We start from the raw sequence: 20,597 nt of genomic DNA on the forward strand, positions 1-20,597 counted from the left end.
ATTGACACTGGTCAGATGAGTCTGAAACAAAAGTAGTAGCTCAACAACAGCACACAAGCTGTGTTTGTGACTGCGATTGGGTCCAGAGTTAGCTTAGCAGAGGGATGCAAGTTGCTACCTGGAGTAAACCTATTGGTTTCAAGGGCAGTAGAGACGGTCATAATTAACTCAGGTCCCCCCCCCCCCGTTTTCAGTGGGTCTGCTCTAGGTCTAGCTAAAACAATCCCACCAAATATTTTAAATCAATAAATGATCGGAAACAATCTATTAGTTACTTTTCCACCATTGACTTCCTCATAAGGATACAGAATGATGAAGGAATAAATTAGAAAAGATCAAAATTAGTGGGAAATTAATACTGAGAATAGTTACCGTTCTGAGCTTTGCAGCTGAGATAGAAGACGAAATTAAATACCTCTTTGCCTTTAACTTGCACTTCTTTTTTACGCAAACAAACAAAAAAAGGAATGAGCTTCTGACTGGGATGCTTATTGCTGGTCAGACTGGAAAAAGTGGGGAGAGGATGCCTCTTGCTTCTTCCTGTCTGGCCATCCTGAGCAAGACTCCTTTTCTTAGGAAGGAAATCCACCCTTGGTGTTACTTCTCTTGGTACATTGATAGTCCCTTTACCCATGCTGGTCATACCTCATTGGCATGGGATGCAGAATTGGCCGAAACTAGCCTGGCGCAGGGATGATTGTTGCCGCCTCGGTTGCCATGGTGGATCAGACCAAAGGCATCTTGAGTCTGGCCTTGCGTTCCCAGGACGAACAAGTCAGAGGTCTCTGGAATGTTCACAAGCAGGACACGAGGACGGCTGCCTCCTCCTGCTTGTACACCTCAGACACTGACATTTTGAGGCACGCTGGCTTTAGGGGCTCTTGGAAATATCTCAGCCAGCTGTCAATAGCCTTGAAGATGGGGCATGCGTCGCATCTCAGGCGTCTACATTCTCTGGGTCTTCTCGAAGGTGCCTTAGATTATTTGGAAGAGTATTTCAATTTGGGCTGCCAAAGGATGAAAGCATGGTTGGTTGGTTGGTTGGTTGGTTGGTTGGTTGGTTGGTTGGTTGGTTGGTTGGTTGGTTGGTTGGTTGGTTGGTTGGTTGGTTGGTTGGTTGGTTGGTTGGTTGGTTGGTTGGTTGGTTGGTTGGTTGGTTGGTTGGTTGGTTGGTTGGTTGGTTGGTTGGATGGGTGGTTGGATGGTTGGATGGTTGGATGGTTGGATGGTTGGATGGTTGGATGGTTGGTGGGTTGCCTGCTTTTTTGACTCATTAAATTTGCATTGCTTATCTAAAGACCTTTTTGACCTCTTTGAGAAGGTGATAGGATTTCATAATGACATAACGACATTGCTTAAGTGAGGGGGCTGCCCTTTTATTATTTTTCTTTTCATTGACCCGCTCTCCCAGTGATCCCCTTAAACCAACAACAGACTTGAAGCAAAAAAGAAAAGCATCCTTAATTTTATCCAAGTGATTCAAATTTGCGTTTACGGGTTAATGAATGGACAACTATCTTTCGGCTCTCCCATTAGCACAGGTTTCACCTCCATGTAAATCCCGAAGTGAGACTGTAGCCTACGATTGGCCTCTAAGACCTAAATCCATTTGTTAGACTTAGGGAATGGTCAGCCAACACTTATGTGAGTGGGTCTATTTTGGCTGGAACTAGAAATTGGATTGAGGATAGAGCCTTCAAATCAGTCTGAGCTTTTCTCAGAATTAAATACTTCTAGGAAAATACCCATAGCACTGCAGGTTGAAGCAGAAGGTGGGAGAGAGATCTTGACCCTCCAGCAGTCTTGGACTACAACACCCACAACCCTTTACTAGTAGCCATGTTGATTACAGCTTCTAGAAACTCAAATCCAAGATATTTGGAGGGTGAAAGATTTCCTACCTCATGGAGGTAGCCAAAATCTGATGCTGCCACATGTTTTTGAAGCTTGTTCATGGCATGGGAAATGCTGATTGGGAGAAAGTGGGAATAATTGTGGTTCTTTGGGTGTTTATATATCTATATGTTTACATCATTCTTTTCCTTATGTTTCCATGTCAAATAAACAATAATGATTGAAACTCATGTGATGTGACATTTCTGGGAGGAAACACATCTTCAGCAGCTTTCGTGTTTTCTTTTTATTAATCAAGTACCCAATAACTGTCTGGCTGCTGTACAACAGGCAATGTGGTTATTCTTGCTCAAAACCTACTCTTGTGCAAATGTTATAGCGGGATACATACAAAAGGAGAGCAGATACTGAGAGAAGATAGGAACAAGCAAACGAAGTCACTGGCCCTGAAGAGCCGGCGATGTCGGTCATGGCTGTTCCTCCGGCGGAGTTTCGATCTAATGTCGTCCAATCCAGGGCTTCTCGGTCTTTGACCTTCCAGAGGTGGTTGGACTCCATCCCCCAGAAGCCTCACCAAAGAGGTGGGGGATTCTGGGAGTTGTAGTGGACCAGTCCGGAGGACCCACGTTTGACACTAACTTGACCTTTCTCTCTACTTGACCGATCGATGCTTGTTGGAAGGATACGATGCAAGGGAAGCCCGTTGACTCCCTTGAACCAAAGGTAGACAAGATGTGGGTCTTGTCGGACGGCCGTCCCCACCAGCCTCAGCCTGCCCGGTCAACGGTGGGAAGGGTCAGCCGGCCGTTCTCTTCCGTGATCCCGAGCAAACGCCGTGGGGTTCTCAGTGTTTCCTCCCTGAATTACTAAAACCAACCTCCCCCCCCGATCCCCGTTACTTCTGTATGAGAAAAGAGCCCCATTCCAGCCTTTCCCTTCTCTCTAAGGCCCGGGTTCAAGGAAGAACAACGTGAGGGAGGCTGAATTGCCAAGCCAGCTCCGGAGGAGCCCAACGTGCCTGAAAGGCTGCACTTCCACTTCTTGACCGACAGGGGTCGCTGCCGCCCTCCTTGGGCTCTCTTTCCCCCCTCCCCGGGCGGCGGCGCGTTGGTTGCAGTTCCACCTCCCAACCTCACGGGGGCGGAAGCCAGCCAACCAAAGAGGCCTGCCGGAAGAGAGCCGTTCTTCCGGGTGTTAAAAAAAAAAGAGCCGGCAGCGACTTCCGTTTCCGGTCAGGCTTCCAGCCAGAGAGACAAGAGACCGGCGGCTGGGATTGGGGGCGGAAAGGGCTTGAGGGGGTCCGGGGGGACGAGGAGGCTTCCGCCGCCGCCCCCCTCCCTTCCTTTCCCCGGTTGGGCTCGGAGCCCCGCCCCCTGGCGCCAAGAAGCCACGCCCACCCACCCGCGCGCAGGATGAACCGCCCGAAGCCCGCGGCTGCCCGCCGCCCTAGCGCCGTCGTGAAACCCTCCGGTGAGGGGGCGGGGGGGGGCGTGCGCGTGCATGTGCGGCGGGGGGGAAGGCGCGTGCACGCTTCCCCCCCCTTTAAAATCCCGCCTCTCTGCTTTTGGCAGCTGCAGATTCAAAGCAGGCTTGGAGGGAGAGCCATCAAAGCAAAGTTGGGTGGGGGTGGGGGGGCTGCCTCCTCGTTTGCACCACAAAGCCCAGAATCCCCTACCCAGTGGGTTACGGTCTGCTGGGCCAAGCCAGGCTCGGCCACCGCCCTTTTCTGAGTTAAGAGAGAAAAGTTCGATCTGTTTCTGCCCCAACCAGGCTGGAAAATGCGGCCGGACTCTTCTATCCGCGGGATCGGTATCCACGGATCCACTTTATCCCCGGTCTGAAAATATTTATAAAATATTCGGGAATAGGTATTTCTAAAGGCGAAATCACAAGAACCGGCTGTTACATACAGCACTGATGTTACACCGGCCACTACGGGGAGTCAGGGACGAGGCTATGTATAGCGGTTTGCTATAATCCACGTTTTTCAGTATCCGCGGGCCCCCAGGAACCGATCCCCCCCCCATGGATACATACACCAAAATGTTGCAGCCTCCCTAAAAGCAGCAGCTCTTGAACACATTGGGCACAAAGTGTGTTTTCAGACAGTCGGAAAAATGGTGAGAGAATTGTGTTGCAACGAGGAAAAGAGCAATGGAGATTTTCACAGCTCTCCCCTAGGAATAGTTTGGCCGGTTGTTTCTCTTGCTGATGCTTCCCCCCCCCCCTTTTCCTGCTCACTTATCTATGGGTATTTCTTTTCCTTACCTTCTAGGCCACCCTCCTCCGGGAGATTTCATTGCCTTGGGTTCGAAAGGCCAGGCCGGCGAGTCGAAGGCGGCCGCCACGCTGCTGAAGCCCGCCTCGGCCGGCCTGCCCTCCGAGCGGAAACGGGAGGCCTCGGCCGCCTTGGCCGGCACTTCTGGGCTGACCAGCCTCTCCAAACGGCCCAAGCTCGCCTCGACGCCCCCGCTCAGCGCTCTGGGGCGCTTGGCCGAGGCGGCGGTCGCCGAGAAGCGAGCCATTTCCCCCTCTATAAAGGAGCCGTCGGTGATTCCCATTGAAGGTAAAAAAAATATTTAAAAGGGAAGGTGGGGGGGAGAGGCAGGAGGGAGCCTTTTCCTGATATCCTAAATCTAAGTCACTTGGCGCTAAACGATCTCAGGTTCACGACGTTGTTTAATTTAGGTCATTGTCTCTTTGGTCCTCCCAGCGTGCTCTCTAAGCTGGCCCTAGGGAACCTCTGGCCCTCCAGCTCTTTAGGCCCAGAGTTTCCCACTATCCTTGGCCACTGGCCACGTTTCGTGGAGCTGATACCTCCTATCCCACCCTGGACCTACTGATTTTGGGAGCTGAGTCGTACCCGGCTTGGTGACTACCTGAGTGGCAGCCTGCTGGAAAATATGTGGGCTCTCTTGCGGGGGCTGAGCCAGGATACCGCCTGCGACCGTGGAGAGCCATTAATGTCCATCAGAGCTGGGCTGGATGGACCAACGGTCTGAGCGCTGGATTGCTCAGTAGTTTAGGTCTCCGGCTGCAGAGCCAGAGGTTGGGAGTTTGATTCCCCCACTCGGCCTCCTTGACGGGCTGGACTGGATGACCCAGAGGGTCCCTTCCAGCTCTGCCGTTCTCAGAGGATGATGATTGTAGGGTAGTTTCTGATGTTCTTATTGGCGTAGTTGTGGGCCAGAACATCTGACTTGACCAAAAAAAAAAAAAAGTCCCCATCCAAACTTTATATTTTTATTTTGGCAAAGATACCGTTTTTGGAACTTTTGTTCTAATGGCTAAATTGTAGCAATTCTGTAGTAATTCTTTCAGCAATTCAAATTAAAAGTTAAATTCAACTTGGAAAAAAAGTGCAGAGGTTAAACTGCAGTACTGCAGTAAAGTCTCTGCTCACAGCCTGAGTTTGGGCTCAGTTAGCTGGCTCAAGGTTGACTCAGCCTTCGATCTTTCCAAGGTTGGTAAATTGAATATAGGCGGAGAGCAGTGTGTAGTCTGCATAAGTAAATTGTAAACCACCTGACACCGTGCTCACTTGGGTATTCTGCAGTGTGTTTGAAATAGGTCATTTTTGCAAGCTTCTGATCAAACGCACGCTGGGTTTGCTTCTGATTACAGTGGCCCCGACGGTTCTCCTGGATGAGATCGAGTCTGCGGAAGCGGAAGGCAACGATGATCGCATCGAAGGGGTGTTGTGCGGGGCGGTGAAGCAGCTGAAGATGAACCGGGCCAAGCCTGACACCACCCTGTATTTGAGTCTGATGTACTTGGCCAAAATCAAGCCAAACATTTTTGCCACGGAAGGAGTGATTGAGGTGAAGCATGGATTTGCACGTACACAACAAAATTAAATGTGGGGCTTCATGGGAGGAGAAAAGTATTGTTGTTATAGGCACATTTTTCATTCTTGTGGGCAGGATGCTTTTTAAAAAATGGAAATGTAATGTTGATTCTTATGGGAACGTATGCCAGTTGCTTTGCAGGTAACTTGGTTTTATATTTGGAGGTTAAAACCATGGGTTGTTTTGCTTCTGTGTGCTACTGAAGGTTATCTGGCATTTAGAACCATTTTTGTTGCGTTGTCTATAATTATCTTCCCTAAGAGATTCTCACCAGCATCACACGGTAGGTGCACAGATTCCAGAAATGTTGAGTTTTTGCATAATTACGTGGTTGACTGTAAAATACTCATGGGGGGAGGGAAGACCCTGTTGTCTCTTAAAATGAATCCCGTTAAATGAATGGAAGGGGAAACCACCTGCCACGCAAGCGAGAAAAACCCAGGCTGGAGGGGATCTGAACGGTTTCTGAGCCTAAGAGTCTGGGGCTGGGATGTCAGCCGAAGCAAAGGATCTCAAACTAGAAAGAGTTTGATAAAGCAAGAAGTGTCTTTGGGCACCTCCTGGAAAGGCAGGATTCTCTGGAAAAGGCAGTCATGATGGGAAAGGTGGAAGACAGCAGGAGAAGAGGAAGACCCAATACAAGATGGACCGACTCCCTAAAGGATGCCACAAGTTTGAGTCTGCAAACGCTGAGCAGGGCTGTTGAGGACAGGAGATTTGGGAGACGGCTCATCCATAGGGTCACAAAGAGTCGGACACGACTTAATGACTTAACAACAACAGCAACATCCATAGGGTCGCCGTGAGTCAGAGACTTGACAGCACGTAACAACAACAGCAGTGTAGCTTCTCATAATCCAGGTGAGCTTTGGGCTGGGTTTTAAATAAATATTTCTTTCCTGTTTGGATCACCCTTCTGTGCAACCTGTGGAGAGGGCAAGATCCCCCATCCGTTCTCATACCCGTGTTCTCATGATCCGGCAGGCGTTGTGCAGCCTCCTCCGCCGAGATGCCTCCATCAACTTCAAAGCCAAAGGCAACAGCCTGGCCTCCGTCTTGGCCTGCAACCTTCTCATGGCGGCGTACGAGGAAGACGAGAACTGGCCGGAGATCTTTGTCAAGGTGAGGGGAAAGGCTTTCCAAAGGACGTGGTTCAGATGGGGGGGAGAAGCTGTGGGCCCGTCAGAGGCTTCCTCGTGGTCTAGAGATGTGAAGATTTCCTGGGAGGCTTTCTTCTAGGCTGTGACCCAGCTACCTCGGGGTTTCCTTCCCGCCTAGGTTTATATCGAGGACTCCCTGGGGGAACGCATCTGGGTGGACAGCCCCCACTGCAAGACCTTTGTGGAGAACGTGCAGACGGCCTTCGGCACCAGAATGCCTCCCAAAAATATTTTGTCCCACGGGGAGGTTGGACGCGGTCCAGGGGACCTCAGTGCTGGTAAGGCGGGTCCTGAGGAGGGCGGGAGGGCTGACCCTCGGGTGATCGGGATGATGATGGATTCCGGTTCTGCTTTTAGGAAACAGCCCACATCCCTCGGTCCCAGACGAGGAGGACAGCCAGAGCGAGTTGTTGATCGCGGAGGACAAGATGAGCCCGGAGGAGGAGGGACAAGTGATGCCCAGGTGCAAACGGCTTTCCTGCCCTTTAATCTCTCTTTTATTTCATTTCTTCTTCTTCTTCTTCTTCTTCTTCTTCTTCTTCTTCTTCTTCTTCTTCTTTTTTTTCTTTTTTTGCCGATATAACAGGACTGGGCTATTCACAGGAAATCATTTCCAAATCCCCCACAGATGCCGAAACCTCCAGATAATACTGTGTTTTCCCAAAAATAAGACAGGGTCTTGTATTAATTTTTGCTCCAAAAATGCATTAGGGCTTATTTTCAGGGGATGTATTATTTTATTTCATGTACAACAGTCTACGTTTATTCAAATACAGTCCTGTCATCTTCTGGTTGCTGCACAAGGGCGGAGGGCAGGGTTTCCCTTCACTGGGGCTTATTTTGGGGGTGGGGCTTATATGACGAGCATCCTGAAAAAGAATACTAGGGCTTATTTTCAGGTTTGGTCTTATTTTTGGAGAAACAAGATAGTGAACTGTATTTATAGCCTTGTCTCTGCTTTCCTCTAGTGGCCAGTTCGGGTAATTACACCATGGATATGATTTTTAAAAATACAGTGGGGTCTTGACTTGAGAACTTAATCCGTATTGGAAGGCGGTTCTCAAGTCAAAAAGTTCTCAGGTCAAATCTGCATTTCCCATAGGAATGCATTGAAAACCATTTGATCCGTATCTGCTCTTTTCCGTCCATAGAAACTAATGGGAAGCTGCTATTCTGCCTTCGACCACTAGAGGGGGATATTTTGTTTCTTTTTTCCTTAGGTCAAGAAAGGTTCAGGGAAGGCAGGGAAAATACAGTCCAGGCAGGACAGTACCAGGCAGTCTGAAGACTGTCTCCCAATCCACTCTCTAAACGCTGGGAGGAGTGAGGAAGCAGACAGGCACCCTTTTCACTGGCCAACAGTTAACTGAAAGTTCACATTTTGCACTTTCCCTGCCTCCCACGTGGTTTTTTTTCAGTTCTTAACTCAAATCTAAGTACGTAAGTCAAGTCAATATTTTCCTGTGAGAGTGGTTCTTAAGTCAAAATGTTCTTAACTCGAGCCGTTCTTAAGTCAAGACCCCACTGTATTTTCTGACAGTGGATACTGATTTATTTATTGGACGGAGCCACGAAAGAGAGCATTAGTAGACCACCCATGACGCCCAGGTCTCAAGTGATCTGTCGGCCACGCTCGCTGGGCTGCAGCTTATAAAAAGGTTCCTCTTTTTGGCCCAGGTACGATGATCTTGCCGAAAGCGTGGAGGAATATGTGCTGGACATGCTCCGGGACCAGCTCAACAGGCGCCAGCCCATGGACAACGTCTCTCGGAACCTCCTCCGCCTCCTGACGGCCACGTGTGGCTACAAGGAGATTCGGCAGATGGCTGTGCAGAGGCTGGAGATGTGGCTGCAAAACCCCAAGGTAATGGTCTTGGGGGGCTTTTAAAGAAGTTTTTTCTTAATGGGGTTCACAGGAGCTTGGTTAGAATCCATGCTTGATGGTAAGAACCATAGCTCAGCCTAGAGCATCTTGGCGCGAAGCTGGTTCAGTCCCTGACGTGGAGAACTGCTGGATAGCTCAGGGGTTAAGGCCTCTGGCTGTGGGACTAGAGGTTGGGAGTTCGATTCCCCCACAGGGACTGGACCGGATGATCCATAGGGTCCCTTCCAGCTCTCCGTTCCAGGATGGTGATGATGGCACTGATGATGATGCACAGGCAGAGAAGACCAGAGAGCAGATGCTAGGGAACAACAAAGCGTAGGAAGTTATTCTTGAAAAGTAATTCATTCCCATGGCTCATTAATTACAGTGTCTGAATAGTGACTTGTTGCACATTCGCATAACTGGAAAAGCTAAAATACCTGCCCTCCATGGCTTGTTGATCTTAGCTATCTGTCCATTGTTTTAAAAAGCACAGTTGTTAAGGGAATGGCATGAAACTTCGAGAAACTCTCAAAATCTTTTCTTAAGTGACGAAAACGTTCCTTGAAAATAACTCCTGAAAGTGTTAATATATTTTACTACTCTCGTCATCAAAGCATCTTTTTCCTGCCTCCTTCTAAGCCAGCGATGTGACATCCGTGAAAGGGCTTATGAGTACATTCAATACAAGCGATTTTTCATCTAGTACCTACAGTATGTGTATCTCTCTCTCTTTTCTCCCGACAGCTCACTCGACCAGCCCAGGACTTGCTGATGTCCGTCTGCATGAACTGCAACACTCACGGCTCTGAGGACGTGGAGGTGGTCTCCAACCTGATCAAAATCCGCCTCAAGCCCAAGGTCCTCCTCAACCACTACATGCTCTGCGTCAGGTCAGTGGGGCCGGAGGTGGACGGAAGGGCCAGCGGTCTCGAGCAGGGCAGAGGCAGACGGAGGATCCTGTCCGTGGGGCAAAAAAGGAGGTGGCAGGGATGGATGGAAGTCCTTTTTAAAAAAGAAAAGGAAAAAAAAGACTACAACTTCCAGCATTCCCATAGCCACGCTAGCCGGGATCGGGATTCTGGGGGTTGGGAGTCCCAAAAAGTTAACTTTTCCAGCGAGGATTGGGGAAACAGCAGTTCAGGATTCTGTGCATACATCCGATTCTTGTTGAGTTCAGTGTAGTTCCCATCCCATCAGTGGTATCTGCCGTGGAATGCCAGGTAAGCGCGTGGGAGTCGCCTCGCTCCTTTTCGGAACTGTAGTCGGAGAGAGAGAGAGAGAGAGAGAGAGGCAGAGACTTATCTCTGAATAAAGGTGATCAGTTTTTTGTGTCAGAATTTGGAGAGAGGCAGGAAAAGGGCACCAGGGTTGCTGCTTGAGAATATTTCCCACCTCTCCCCCCCCCAAAGCTTGGTCCATGCAGCAGCTGGCACACCGGTTGAGACTCTGAACCGACAACTCTTTTCAAAGTTTGGCATTTTTTTAATGTCATGTTTTGCCATTAAGCCAAACTGTGGTTCCGGTCCGAGAACAGTCTTCAGAGGTCTGATAAAAGGCTTTGGATTTTGCTCACGGAGGGCACGGGCTGTGACGATTTACTCGTTTTCTTTTTTAACCCGACCCTTTCAGGGAGCTGCTGAATGCCCACCGGGACAACCTGGGCACCGTGGTGAAGTCAGTGGTTTTCAACGAACTTTCCAATGCAAGGAACCCAAACAACATGCAGATTCTCTACACCGTCCTCCAGCACAGCCCTGAGCTGGCTCCGAAAGTGAGTGGGAAGGACCGCCCGTCTTTGGGAATATTCCACAGGCCAGCCGGGTGACTTGGGGAGTGGGTGAGATGCAGCCGGTTCATTGACTAGGACGTGGTGGGTTGTTTCTTTTGTGTGGTCAGTCTACACACCTGCTCTTCGGAAAGCTATGCAGGGTCAAACCTGGTTGGTATTTGGGTGGGTAGTTGATATTGATCGAATCTTACTACCTTTGATCCCTGAGGCTGATCTTTGCATGTACTTTTCCTGCTTGTCTTCTCCCCCCCCCCCGTTGGGTTTAGTGGGCCCCCTGTGCCGTGTTTCAGGGCCCCGATTTGAGAGGTCCAGGTTTATGGTTTTTTGGAGTGCTGCGGCCAGGATTCTCCCAGCCACTTTGGGATTGTGGACGGCAGCTGGGATTTGTAACACTTCTGAAAACCCAAGTCTTCCTGCTGCTTGTTTTGACGGTCTGCTTGCTGGCCGTGCCGTGGGCTCCTGCCAAGCTGATCCTTGGTTCCCCCCCTCTTCTTCTCCCCAGTTCTTGGCCATGGTGTTCCAAGACCTGCTGACGAACAAAGATGACTATCTCCGTGCGTCGCGGGCGTTGCTGCGGGAGATCATCAAGCAGACCAAACATGAGATCAACTTCCAGGCTTTTTGCTTGGGCCTCATGCAAGAAAGGAAGGAGTCTCAATACGTTGAGATGGAATTCAAGGTGAGCAGGAGGGTGGCCACTTCTGTTACCCCCGGGGTTTTAGAGGGAGGGAAAAAAAGAAATCCACAACTCTCGAAACTCACCAGCATGGCCATCGTGAGAGTTTCTAGAGGCGTGTCGCCCTCCAGACCTTCTTAATCTCTTAGTGCAGCAGGAACAGTCAAGACTCATGTTGCACACGAAAGGTTTTATTGGGTGAGAACCTTCGTGAATCGCAGCCACGTCACCTGATGCACCTGAAGGAGCTGTGGCGGTCCACGGAATCCGCCACGGCTCCTTCACTCCTTCGTCTAGTGAAAGATGGGTGAATCTTTAAAGTGCCACAAAGCTGTACACTAGAACCCCCCGTGGACTGCATCAAAGGGCATTTGCAGCGCTCTGATCTCAGCATCTCCCTTCCTTAGAGATGTGTGTGTTTTTGGACTGCCAGTCCCAAACTCCCCAGTCCGATGGCCCCTGGGAGTTGTTGTCCAGAAACAGCCATGAACCGCCTTCCATATCTCCTAAATGGAGATCCAGGGCGAGCCGTCTCTTCCCACCCAGGGTAAATTTATAGAACAGATTTAGATTGACATTCATGTCCCGTTATGTCAGTGCCAGGTCATCATCGCTGGGACTCTGTGAGGGTGCTGATGACCGCACACACAGACACACACACACACACACAGATATGCATCCTTTTTTACTTTCTCAGGACCGGTTTGTCATCCACATAACCGACTTGCTGGCCGTCTCCATGATGCTCAGTATCACTGCCCAGGTGAAGGAGGCTGGAATTGCATGGGATAAAGGAGAGAAGAAAAGTAAGTAGCTCTCTCTCTCTCTCTGTCTGTCTGTGTGTGTGTGTGTGTGTGTATTTAAAGTTCTGAAAGCCAATCGAGGAAAGGGAAAAACCCAACCAATGCTTAGCAGAGGGTAGATTTCTGCCAGCATGCTAAGGATGCAGGCTAGGTGATACACAGGCCTTTCTTGCTTAGTCTGAAATGTTCAGTTTGGTCAAGGATAGGCAAGAAAGCATTTCAGTTTTGCCACTGACCGTTTCCTCTGTCACGTTTCTTTCTAGAGCCTTTAAAAATGGGGTTGTCTCTTTTTTTGCAGTTAAACACAATCTTTTTTTTTTTGAGTCTGTAACTGTTCACGGAGGATCGTACCAGCTGCATTCATAAACGTCATGTTCTGTTTTGTTGTTTGTTTGTTTTTCCTGAGGCCAGTCCTCCTGTGGTTGGATCCTGCTTTTCCAAGGTTTGAGCCACAATTTCACGGGCTTCTAATTACCCCAACATCCTTTTCTCCGTGCTGCTTTAAAAGACCAGTCCTTGGAAATGAATGAAATGTGGTTATTTGTTTATTGTCTTCTCCGGCATTGCACAGTTCCTTGCCAAACAGGTCTTCCTGCCTCAAGGTCTAGAACCTTGCTTTCCTTGACATACGGGATTCACAGGATCTTGAACCTGGTCCTTTCTCCCTAGTCCTAATCCTGACACATTGCACACACAAGAATGGGCACAGATCTACAAGTGGACTTGCAATCTTAGAAGCTCGCTGTGTCAACTCCTCATTTCTCTGGCCTTCTCCTTTCCCCCCAGATTTGGAGGTGCTGCGTGCCTTCCAGAACCAGATAGCAGCGATTCAGCGGGACGCCGTCTGGTGGCTTCACACGGTGGTGCCCTCTATCACCAAACTGGCCCCCAAAGACTACGTTCACTGGTAAGGGGGCAGAGTTGTGATACTGGTGTGTGTGTGTGTGTGCGTGCGTGCGTGCGTGCGTGCGTGCGCGTGCGTGCGCAACCTGGAAATTGAAATTGCCTCTCTCTACCCAGCAGAGTAGGTGCTAACTCTTAAAACACCTCTTTTGCCTCCTGATGGGGGCCAGCATTTCGCTCTCTAGCCTCTCCGGAGAAAGCCACTGGACTGAAATCTTCGAGGGTGGCCATCCGTGTAGAGCAGGTTGGGCCTCACGTGGGTCCCTTGCTTTGAAAAAGGCTGCGACAAGCCCCATTAGGGGTGGGTGGGAGGCATGGCCCCAGATGGTCTCTCCCAAGGGGCCCCCGTTTAAAGAAGTATTTAGGTCCCCAATGGCCAGTCGTATCTTTCTGATGAGCCATTTTGGGTAAAAAAAGAGAGGTTTACTTAAAAATAATAATAATAATTGAAGGAGAAAGGGGCAAGTCTGGGAGTGGGTGGGTGCTGCCCTCTGTGGTGCCAAGGGGAATGAAGATGTGGGCCCCTAGACCCATGGCAACTTACGTGCCTGTGGGATAGCTGATTTGCTCAGCTGGCAGCTGCCAACGGGAACTGCCATCTACCAACATCTGGAAGGGCCAGATGTTTGCCCCAGCGCTCCGCTTTTCTGCATTATCTGCTGCCTCAGTATGTTTTTCCCCCCATCCTTCATGTTTTCATTCTAGCCTCCACAAAGTACTGTTCACGGAGCAGCCGGAGACTTATTACAAGTGGGACAATTGGCCTCCCGAGAGCGACCGCAAGTAAGCATGGGACGGGACTCGAACCCAGAGCAGGGAACGGGATCAGTGGGGAGTCAGGGGTAAGCGGAGGGTTGGTGCAGAAAAGTGATAGACTAGATCCACCGGCTGGTTTGTCCTTACTGTTCAGAAGGACTCCTCGTTGCCTAAAATCTCGGTTTCGGATCCTGGTTCACACACACACCCAGGAGTCGGCAGCTTGCCTCTTCTCTCTGGCTTTCTCTCCCGCTCATCTCTTCTTCCTCTTCTCCAGCTTCTTCCTTCGCCTCTGCTCCGAAGTCCCCATCCTGGAAGACACTCTCATGCGCATCCTCGTGATCGGCCTGTCGCGGGACCTCCCTCTCGGCCCCGCAGATGCCATGGAGCTCGCTGACCATCTGGTGAAGCGGGCGGCTGCCGTGCAGGCTGATGGTAAGCTTCTTGGGGGGGAGGTTGCCTGGACCCCAGCTGGGCCCTCCCAGGCACCCTTTCTTTTCTTGCTGGGCTTCAGGTTGACCTTCTCTTTGGGGCTTCTTCCAATCCTGCATCAACCAGGTCGATTTCCTCTTAGTCTTGAGAACCAGATCTGATTCCAGCTCCCCAGCTGGGACACCCTTTCTCTCTGGTCTGCGTTTCTCCCCAACCATCACCTTCTGCCCTCTTGTTTTTCTTTCCCTTTTGAGATCTGGAAGTCTTGAGGGTGGAGCGGATCCAGTTGATCGATGCCGTCTTGAACCTGTGCACTTACCACCATCCGGAAAACATTCAGCTTCCTGCAGGGTAAAGTTTTCAGGCCGGCCTCTCTTAGCATCAGATTTCTTTTTAAATTCTAAAACATTAGGAAATGAAATCCTGAGTCTGTAAAAACCGGGGGGGGGGGGGGGCAAATAGACCTGGAAAGCTTTAAAAGTTTCGACAATGGAAAATATGATCTGCTTTTTCTGTGGGTAAGCCCTGACCACGGGGTCTTCTCGGTTCTATTATCTTGCAGGTATCAGCCTCCAAACCTGGCCATCTCGACCCTCTACTGGAAAGCTTGGCCCCTCCTGCTGGTCGTGGCTGCCTTTAATCCAGAAAATATCGGTGGGTGGTGTACTTTTTTTTTTTCCTGTTTGCTGGGGGCTGCTGCTAGTGGACTTAAAACTGAATGCATTTGTGTTGTAAAGCTGTTTTTTGAGAGTTGTACGAGTTCCTGTGATACAGGGCGGACTCTAAACGCTTAAAAAAATATCAAGGAGAATGAAGGTTGTAACCTCTCACACACATCCAACCAGATACTCTACTGGGAATAGAAATATGCCTCTGGAATTCAGGAATTCCAGCTGTTTCTCTAAGGACCGTTTCACCCTCCCTTGTCTCTCTTAGGCCTCACCGCCTGGGAGGAGTATCCGACACTGAAGATGCTGATGGAAATGGTCATGACTAAGTAGGTACATGCTTTCCTCCTGACCTGGTCTCCATGTAAAGCAGAGGGCGGCTTTTTCGGCTGCAGGTTGAAGTGCCGCGTTTAATGGTGTGGATGGGTGCTTTAAAAAAAAAGCCCCCTTGTGCTCAGCAGCCGAGTCCTGGCACCACTGTGTTCTGCAACACCAATCCCAAAACCCAACACCGTTTTGGCTTCTTTTCCTCCCCTTCTGTCTGTCTCTGGTCTTGATATTCCAGAATTCGGTAAAAGTTGTTTCTTTTAAAGATGTTAAAACATTTTATAAGAAATTGAGCAAAATATGTGCTTAGATTTGACCCTTGCAAATGAGTCCGATAGCTCCTCACTTCGTTCCGCTTGATTCCAGAAGGACCGCTTCTAACTGTGACTAAGAGTGAACACAACCCGATGTTCTCTAGCTTCCTGGGTAAAGAGCTTTGCTTCCCGAATTCCACAGTGGGGAAGTAAATACAATATGATCCCTGTATCCACAGGATTGGTATCCACTGATTCACTTATCCGCAATCTGAACATATTAAAGATATTAAAAGAAAAATTCCAGAAATACAGTGGTGCCCCGCATAACGAGTGCTTTGTTTAACGACGAATCCACATAGCGATGTGTTTTTTGCGATCGTTTTTGTGATCACATTGCGATGTTTTAAATGGTAAAACGTCGCTTTGCAATGATCGGTAAGCATTTCGCTTACCGATTTTCGCATAGCGATGTTTTAAGAACAGCTGATCGGCGGTTCCAAAATGGCTGCCGGGTAAATAAAATGGCCACCCGCTGTGTTTTTGCCCGGATTCCTCGCTTACCAAGCAGCGAAAATGGTGGCCGCATGGAGGATTTTCGCAGAACGGTGAGTTTTTTGCCCATAGGAACACATTAAACGTGTTTTAATGCATTCCTATGGGCTTCTTTGTTCCGCATAGCGACAAATCCATATAGCGACGATTTTTCCGGAATGGATTATCGTCGCTATGCGGGGCACCACTGTATATATTTGTAATGGTGAAGTTACTAGAACTGGTCACTAGAGGGAGCCAGACACCTTGTTATGTATAACATTCACGATAATCCCCGTTTTCCTGCATCCACGGGGGTGGTTTGGGACCAAACCCCTATGGATACGAGGGTCCTACTGTATTTAAAACCACAAAACAATATTTTTGAAGGACAAAACCATCCCTTCCTTCCTTCCTCCTTAGCAATTACTCTTACCCTCCGTGTACCCTGACGGACGAAGAGACACGGACAGAGATGATCAACCGGGAACTCCAGATCTCCCAGCGGGAGAAGCAGGAGATCCTGGCGTTTGAAGGTCACCTGGCGGCCGCCTCCACCAAGCAGACCATCACGGAGAGCAGCAGCCTCTTGCTGTCTCAGCTGACCAGCCTTGATCCCCAGTGAGTTGCTTCTGGCATTCCCGCTTTGGCAGGATTCCGGAGGGAGGGCAGCTTTCCAAGTGGGGTGGACTTAAACAGTCGAGATGAGTGGTTTTCCTGCATTCAGCTTCCTTTAGAAAGAAGGAGGAGGAGAAGGAGGCGCTTACTTGGCTCCTTACTGCGTCTTCTTTCTCTTGCTTTGCCAGGGGTCCCCCCCGCCGGCCACCCCAACCCGTCCTGGATCAGGTGAAGGGCCTCAACCAGTCCCTCCGCTTAGGGCACCTCCTGTGCCGTAGCCGGCACCCAGATTTTCTTCTCAACATCATTCAGAGACAGGTGGGTGCCCCCCCCGAGAAACGCCGCGCAGAACGGCCCATGGATTTGAAGACAGGAACGGCTGGGTCGCTCGGGGGCTGCAGAGCCAGAGGCTGGGGCTTCGACTCCCCCTCGGTGCCGGTGTCCTTGACAAGGGCTGGACTCCGTGATCTACAGGGGTCCCTTCCAGTTCTGTCATTCTAAGAGGATGATGATGCTTATGAGGAGGCTGTTTTGGTAGGGCATAGTGGTTAGGGTGTTGGGGTAGAAATCCAGAGAGTCTTGGCTTCAAATCTCCCCCACCAAGCCATGAAACTCACTGGGTGAGGTCAGGGTTAGTCGCTTAAGCTCAGCAGGACCTACCCCTTGCAGGGCTGATGCGGTGGGGGAGGTTCGGCTGTAGAATTGGGGGTGCTTGGGATGCCCCCTTGCACTTGTTGGAGGAAAGTTGGGATCTGAAAGTACAAATTCATTCATTCATCCATTCATTCATTCTACTAGTCACCTTTGTGTCCCTCCTTCTCTCCTTGTCATCTGCTCCACAACAACCTTTTTGGGTAGGACCAGCAGGGAGCCAACAGAAAAACAAAGCCACGAAAGGGAATCCGAGGGAGAGTTGCTTGGGCGGGCAAGTCCTGTTTCTCCTCCGTCTGTCCTGTTTCCCCCTTTGCTTCTTGTTTCCCTTCCTCCTCCTTCCTTAGGCTTCCTCCCAGTCCATGCCATGGCTGGCGGACTTGGTCCAGTCCAGCGAGGGGTCGCTGGACGTCCTCCCCGTGCAGTGCCTTTGCGAATTCCTCCTGCATGACGCCGCTGACGAATCTGCCTCTGGCGAGGAAGAGGAAGAGGGAGAGAGCAAAGAGCAGCGGGCCAAGAAGCGGCTGGTAGGGAAGCCGGAGCATCTCACTGAATGCCCTTGCAAGGGCCTTGATCCACATGGGGGTGGGATGGGGTGGTTGTGAAGACGGAGAGGGCCGTTTGGGTGGCTTTCTCAGAACTTGCCTCTGGCCGGATGAGGACTTTAGAAGAGAAACGTCTGAATATATTCCAGCACGTTTCAAAACTGGTCTTAATTTTTGGGCCTGGTTTGGCTCGGATGGTCTCGGTTTTAGGGTTGCCGTCTCGAGTTTCCGTTTGTCAGATTATTATTGTTATTATTAGTTTTATATATAGGCTGCTTTTCTCCCAACGAAGCGGCTCACAACATTAAGATTCACACAGTTTAAAAAACACAATAGGTTAAATAATAAGAGATAAATTACACAATAGAGGAATTAAAAATTAAATTAAAAGATTCAAACATGGAAAAGTTTCAAATGATTTGCTGAAATGGCGTTCGGGGATTCAGTTGTAATTGTTAAAAGCCTTCCTGAAGAGATGGGCTTTTAGCTTTTTTGGGGGGGAGGGGGAGGATAACAGGGAAGGGGGCATCCTGATCTCCCGAGGGAGAGTGGATGGTTCTAATTGTCACTTTACGAGCCAGTGTGAGATTTTTTTATACTCGGATTTGTGGCCTAAAATATAAACCATAGGACCCTTTATCTGTAGGATCCGTATCGGCTGTTTCACTTATCCACGGTCTGAAAAATTGCATACAGTGGTGCCTCGCATAATGATTGCCCCGCATTACGGTGAAATCACTGTACAACTATCTTTTTGCGATCACAATTGCGATTGCAAAACGATGGTCTAAATAGGATTTTTTCGCTTTGTGATGATCGGTTCCCTGCTTCGGGAACCGATTCTTCGCAAAACGATTGTTTCTTTAACAGTGGTTTCAATATGGCCCCCAGGTGCTGAAAATGGCTCCCCGCTGTGTTTAGGGACGGATTCCTCGCTATACAGGCAGCCAAAAATGGCTGCCGTATGGAGGATCTTCGCTGGACGGTGAGTTTTTACCCCATTGGAACACATCGAACGGGTTTCAATGCGTTTCAATTGGGTTTTTAATTTCGTTTTACGATGTTTTTGCTTAAAGGCGATTTTCCTGGAACGGATTATCGTTGTTAAGCGAGGCACCACTGTAAATATATTTCTAACACTGCAGTTCCAGAACTGGCTGCTAGAGGGAGCAAGAGACCACACTATGTGTCTGCTGCTGGAGAACTATATTCCCACCATGTTATTACCAGAACTGGACACTAGAAGGAGCCAGAGACCACACTATTGCATTTGCTATCATCCATATTTTCCAGCATCCTTGGGAGGGCTTGGGACGGATTCCCCGTGGAGACAGGGGTCATTACTGCACACAAGGCATCTCCTTTCCAACCCCTATTACTGCATAGATGCGTCTTCCTCTCAGCAAGTCTGGAGGCTGAGCTGAGGGTTTGAACCCGGGTTTCTCAGGTCCTTGGGGCTGTGGAAAGACGGCCGTTTCTTTCTTCTGCAGAGGCAACAGAAGCAAAGGCAGCTGCTGGGCCGCCTCCAGGACCTCCTGCTGGGGCCCAAAGCCGACGAGCAGACCACGTGCGAAGTGCTGGACTACTTCCTGCGGCGCCTCAGTTCGCCCCAGGTGGCCTCCCGCGTCCTGGCCATGAAGGTGAGAGAGCGGGCGACAAGAATCCGGGGCGGGGGGGCGGGGGGGCTTGGGTGCCGGGAGAACCTTGCAGGCCTTCTTTCCAGAGAGCTGGTGAGGAGATAATCTAGAGAGGAATGATGCCCCGTAGAACGCAGCCCCGCCCAGTGCTGTTTTGTTATGTTATGCCTGCTGGGTTGACATTTGGGTGCTCTTGACCCTGGGCCCTGGCGCAGTCACTGTACACCACAGGTGGATCTGGCCCCTGGGCGGTCCTGACCCAGTTTAATTGCTGTGCACAGAGGTAGACCAAGCTTTTGGAACCGCCGCAGAATGATCTACCGCCGTGGGGGTTGATCAGACCTCAAAACCTCCTTTCCCCGAAGCCATAGTGTCAAAACTGCTCCCTTGAGCACCGAGGCGCTCCACGGCCTTGGGAGCACTAAGATGGCTCTTACTTTAAGAGATGGGCCACAAATTCCACACTAGTAGCTGAGGAAGAGCCGAAACGAGCTTGCCTGCTGCAGCTCTCTCCCTCTACGGAGTGAACCCGCCTCAGCATCACCAGCCGTGTGAATTTGGGACGTTCTTAGCAGCCTAGAACTTGGTGCATGGCCACGGAGAAGAAGATTTATCACCAAAAGTTCACTGGTTTTTTTAAAATATATTCTTAATGGCTGATTAAAGATAGTGCCCCTTCCTGCATTTGTATGGATATGGCGGTCTCTGTTAATTTTCCTCTTCCAATTTATTCGACGCCAAAAACCCAAAGGGGCTTCCTAGGCTGACAAGATACTATCAAAGAAAACTGTCCTAGAAGCGTTAAAGGGCTTCTGTGCATGGTATAACAAAGGAAGCGCTCGCGTCGCTCAGTGGCTTGGAGCACGTGGCTGCCAAGGGCCCAGGCCTAGGGTTCTCGTGGCCCCCTATGCGTCCTGGGGCCATGGGGCGGTTTCTGGGCACCCCCAAGAAGGAGGGAGTGGGGAACCTCTCCTGAGGATCCAAGCGCTCAAAACCCCCAGGGAGATCCTTGTCGGTCGGAATCCATGGCGTGTCACCGAAATAAGGGACGCAGAAGGCTCAGCGTTCCTTCCCCTTTCTGATCTCTCAGGGCCTGTCTTTAGTCCTTTCGGAAGGGGGTCTGAGAGACAAGGAGGAGCACGACCCCCCCGTGGAGGAAGAGTCTGGCGATCCGGAGCTGCTGCCGGGCTACCAGTGGCTCCTGCAGGATTTGCCCAAACTGCCCTTGTTCGACAGCGTCCGGGCGACCACGGCAGTCGCTTTGCAGCAGGTGAG

General features: G+C 50.2%; 1 protein-coding gene and 1 long non-coding RNA gene across 2 annotated transcripts in view; one reads left to right on the forward strand and one right to left on the reverse strand.

Annotated features, from left to right (window-relative positions):
- LOC144584679 (uncharacterized) overlaps window positions 1-20,597 on the reverse strand; it is a 191,164-nt gene that overhangs the window by 60,435 nt on the left and 110,132 nt on the right. The window lies entirely within an intron of this gene.
- INTS1 (integrator complex subunit 1) overlaps window positions 3,110-20,597 on the forward strand; it is a 43,610-nt gene continuing 26,122 nt past the window's right edge. The window contains exons 1-22 of the mRNA XM_072982823.2: window positions 3,110-3,324; window positions 4,130-4,420; window positions 5,479-5,675; window positions 6,687-6,824; window positions 6,981-7,140; window positions 7,220-7,325; window positions 8,540-8,726; window positions 9,474-9,619; window positions 10,359-10,500; window positions 11,021-11,197; window positions 11,892-12,000; window positions 12,784-12,904; window positions 13,606-13,683; window positions 13,934-14,091; window positions 14,343-14,439; window positions 14,651-14,742; window positions 15,025-15,085; window positions 16,295-16,492; window positions 16,678-16,807; window positions 17,488-17,667; window positions 19,176-19,325; window positions 20,413-20,592. Of these exons, the coding sequence (XP_072838924.2) occupies window positions 3,267-3,324; window positions 4,130-4,420; window positions 5,479-5,675; window positions 6,687-6,824; window positions 6,981-7,140; window positions 7,220-7,325; window positions 8,540-8,726; window positions 9,474-9,619; window positions 10,359-10,500; window positions 11,021-11,197; window positions 11,892-12,000; window positions 12,784-12,904; window positions 13,606-13,683; window positions 13,934-14,091; window positions 14,343-14,439; window positions 14,651-14,742; window positions 15,025-15,085; window positions 16,295-16,492; window positions 16,678-16,807; window positions 17,488-17,667; window positions 19,176-19,325; window positions 20,413-20,592 (3,156 nt within the window). The 5' untranslated portion in view covers window positions 3,110-3,266. The remainder of the gene's footprint in view (window positions 3,325-4,129; window positions 4,421-5,478; window positions 5,676-6,686; window positions 6,825-6,980; window positions 7,141-7,219; window positions 7,326-8,539; window positions 8,727-9,473; window positions 9,620-10,358; window positions 10,501-11,020; window positions 11,198-11,891; window positions 12,001-12,783; window positions 12,905-13,605; window positions 13,684-13,933; window positions 14,092-14,342; window positions 14,440-14,650; window positions 14,743-15,024; window positions 15,086-16,294; window positions 16,493-16,677; window positions 16,808-17,487; window positions 17,668-19,175; window positions 19,326-20,412; window positions 20,593-20,597) is intronic.

Source organism: Pogona vitticeps, chromosome 13, assembly GCF_051106095.1.
Source record: "Pogona vitticeps strain Pit_001003342236 chromosome 13, PviZW2.1, whole genome shotgun sequence".
NCBI classification, from domain to species: Eukaryota; Metazoa; Chordata; class Lepidosauria; order Squamata; family Agamidae; genus Pogona; species Pogona vitticeps.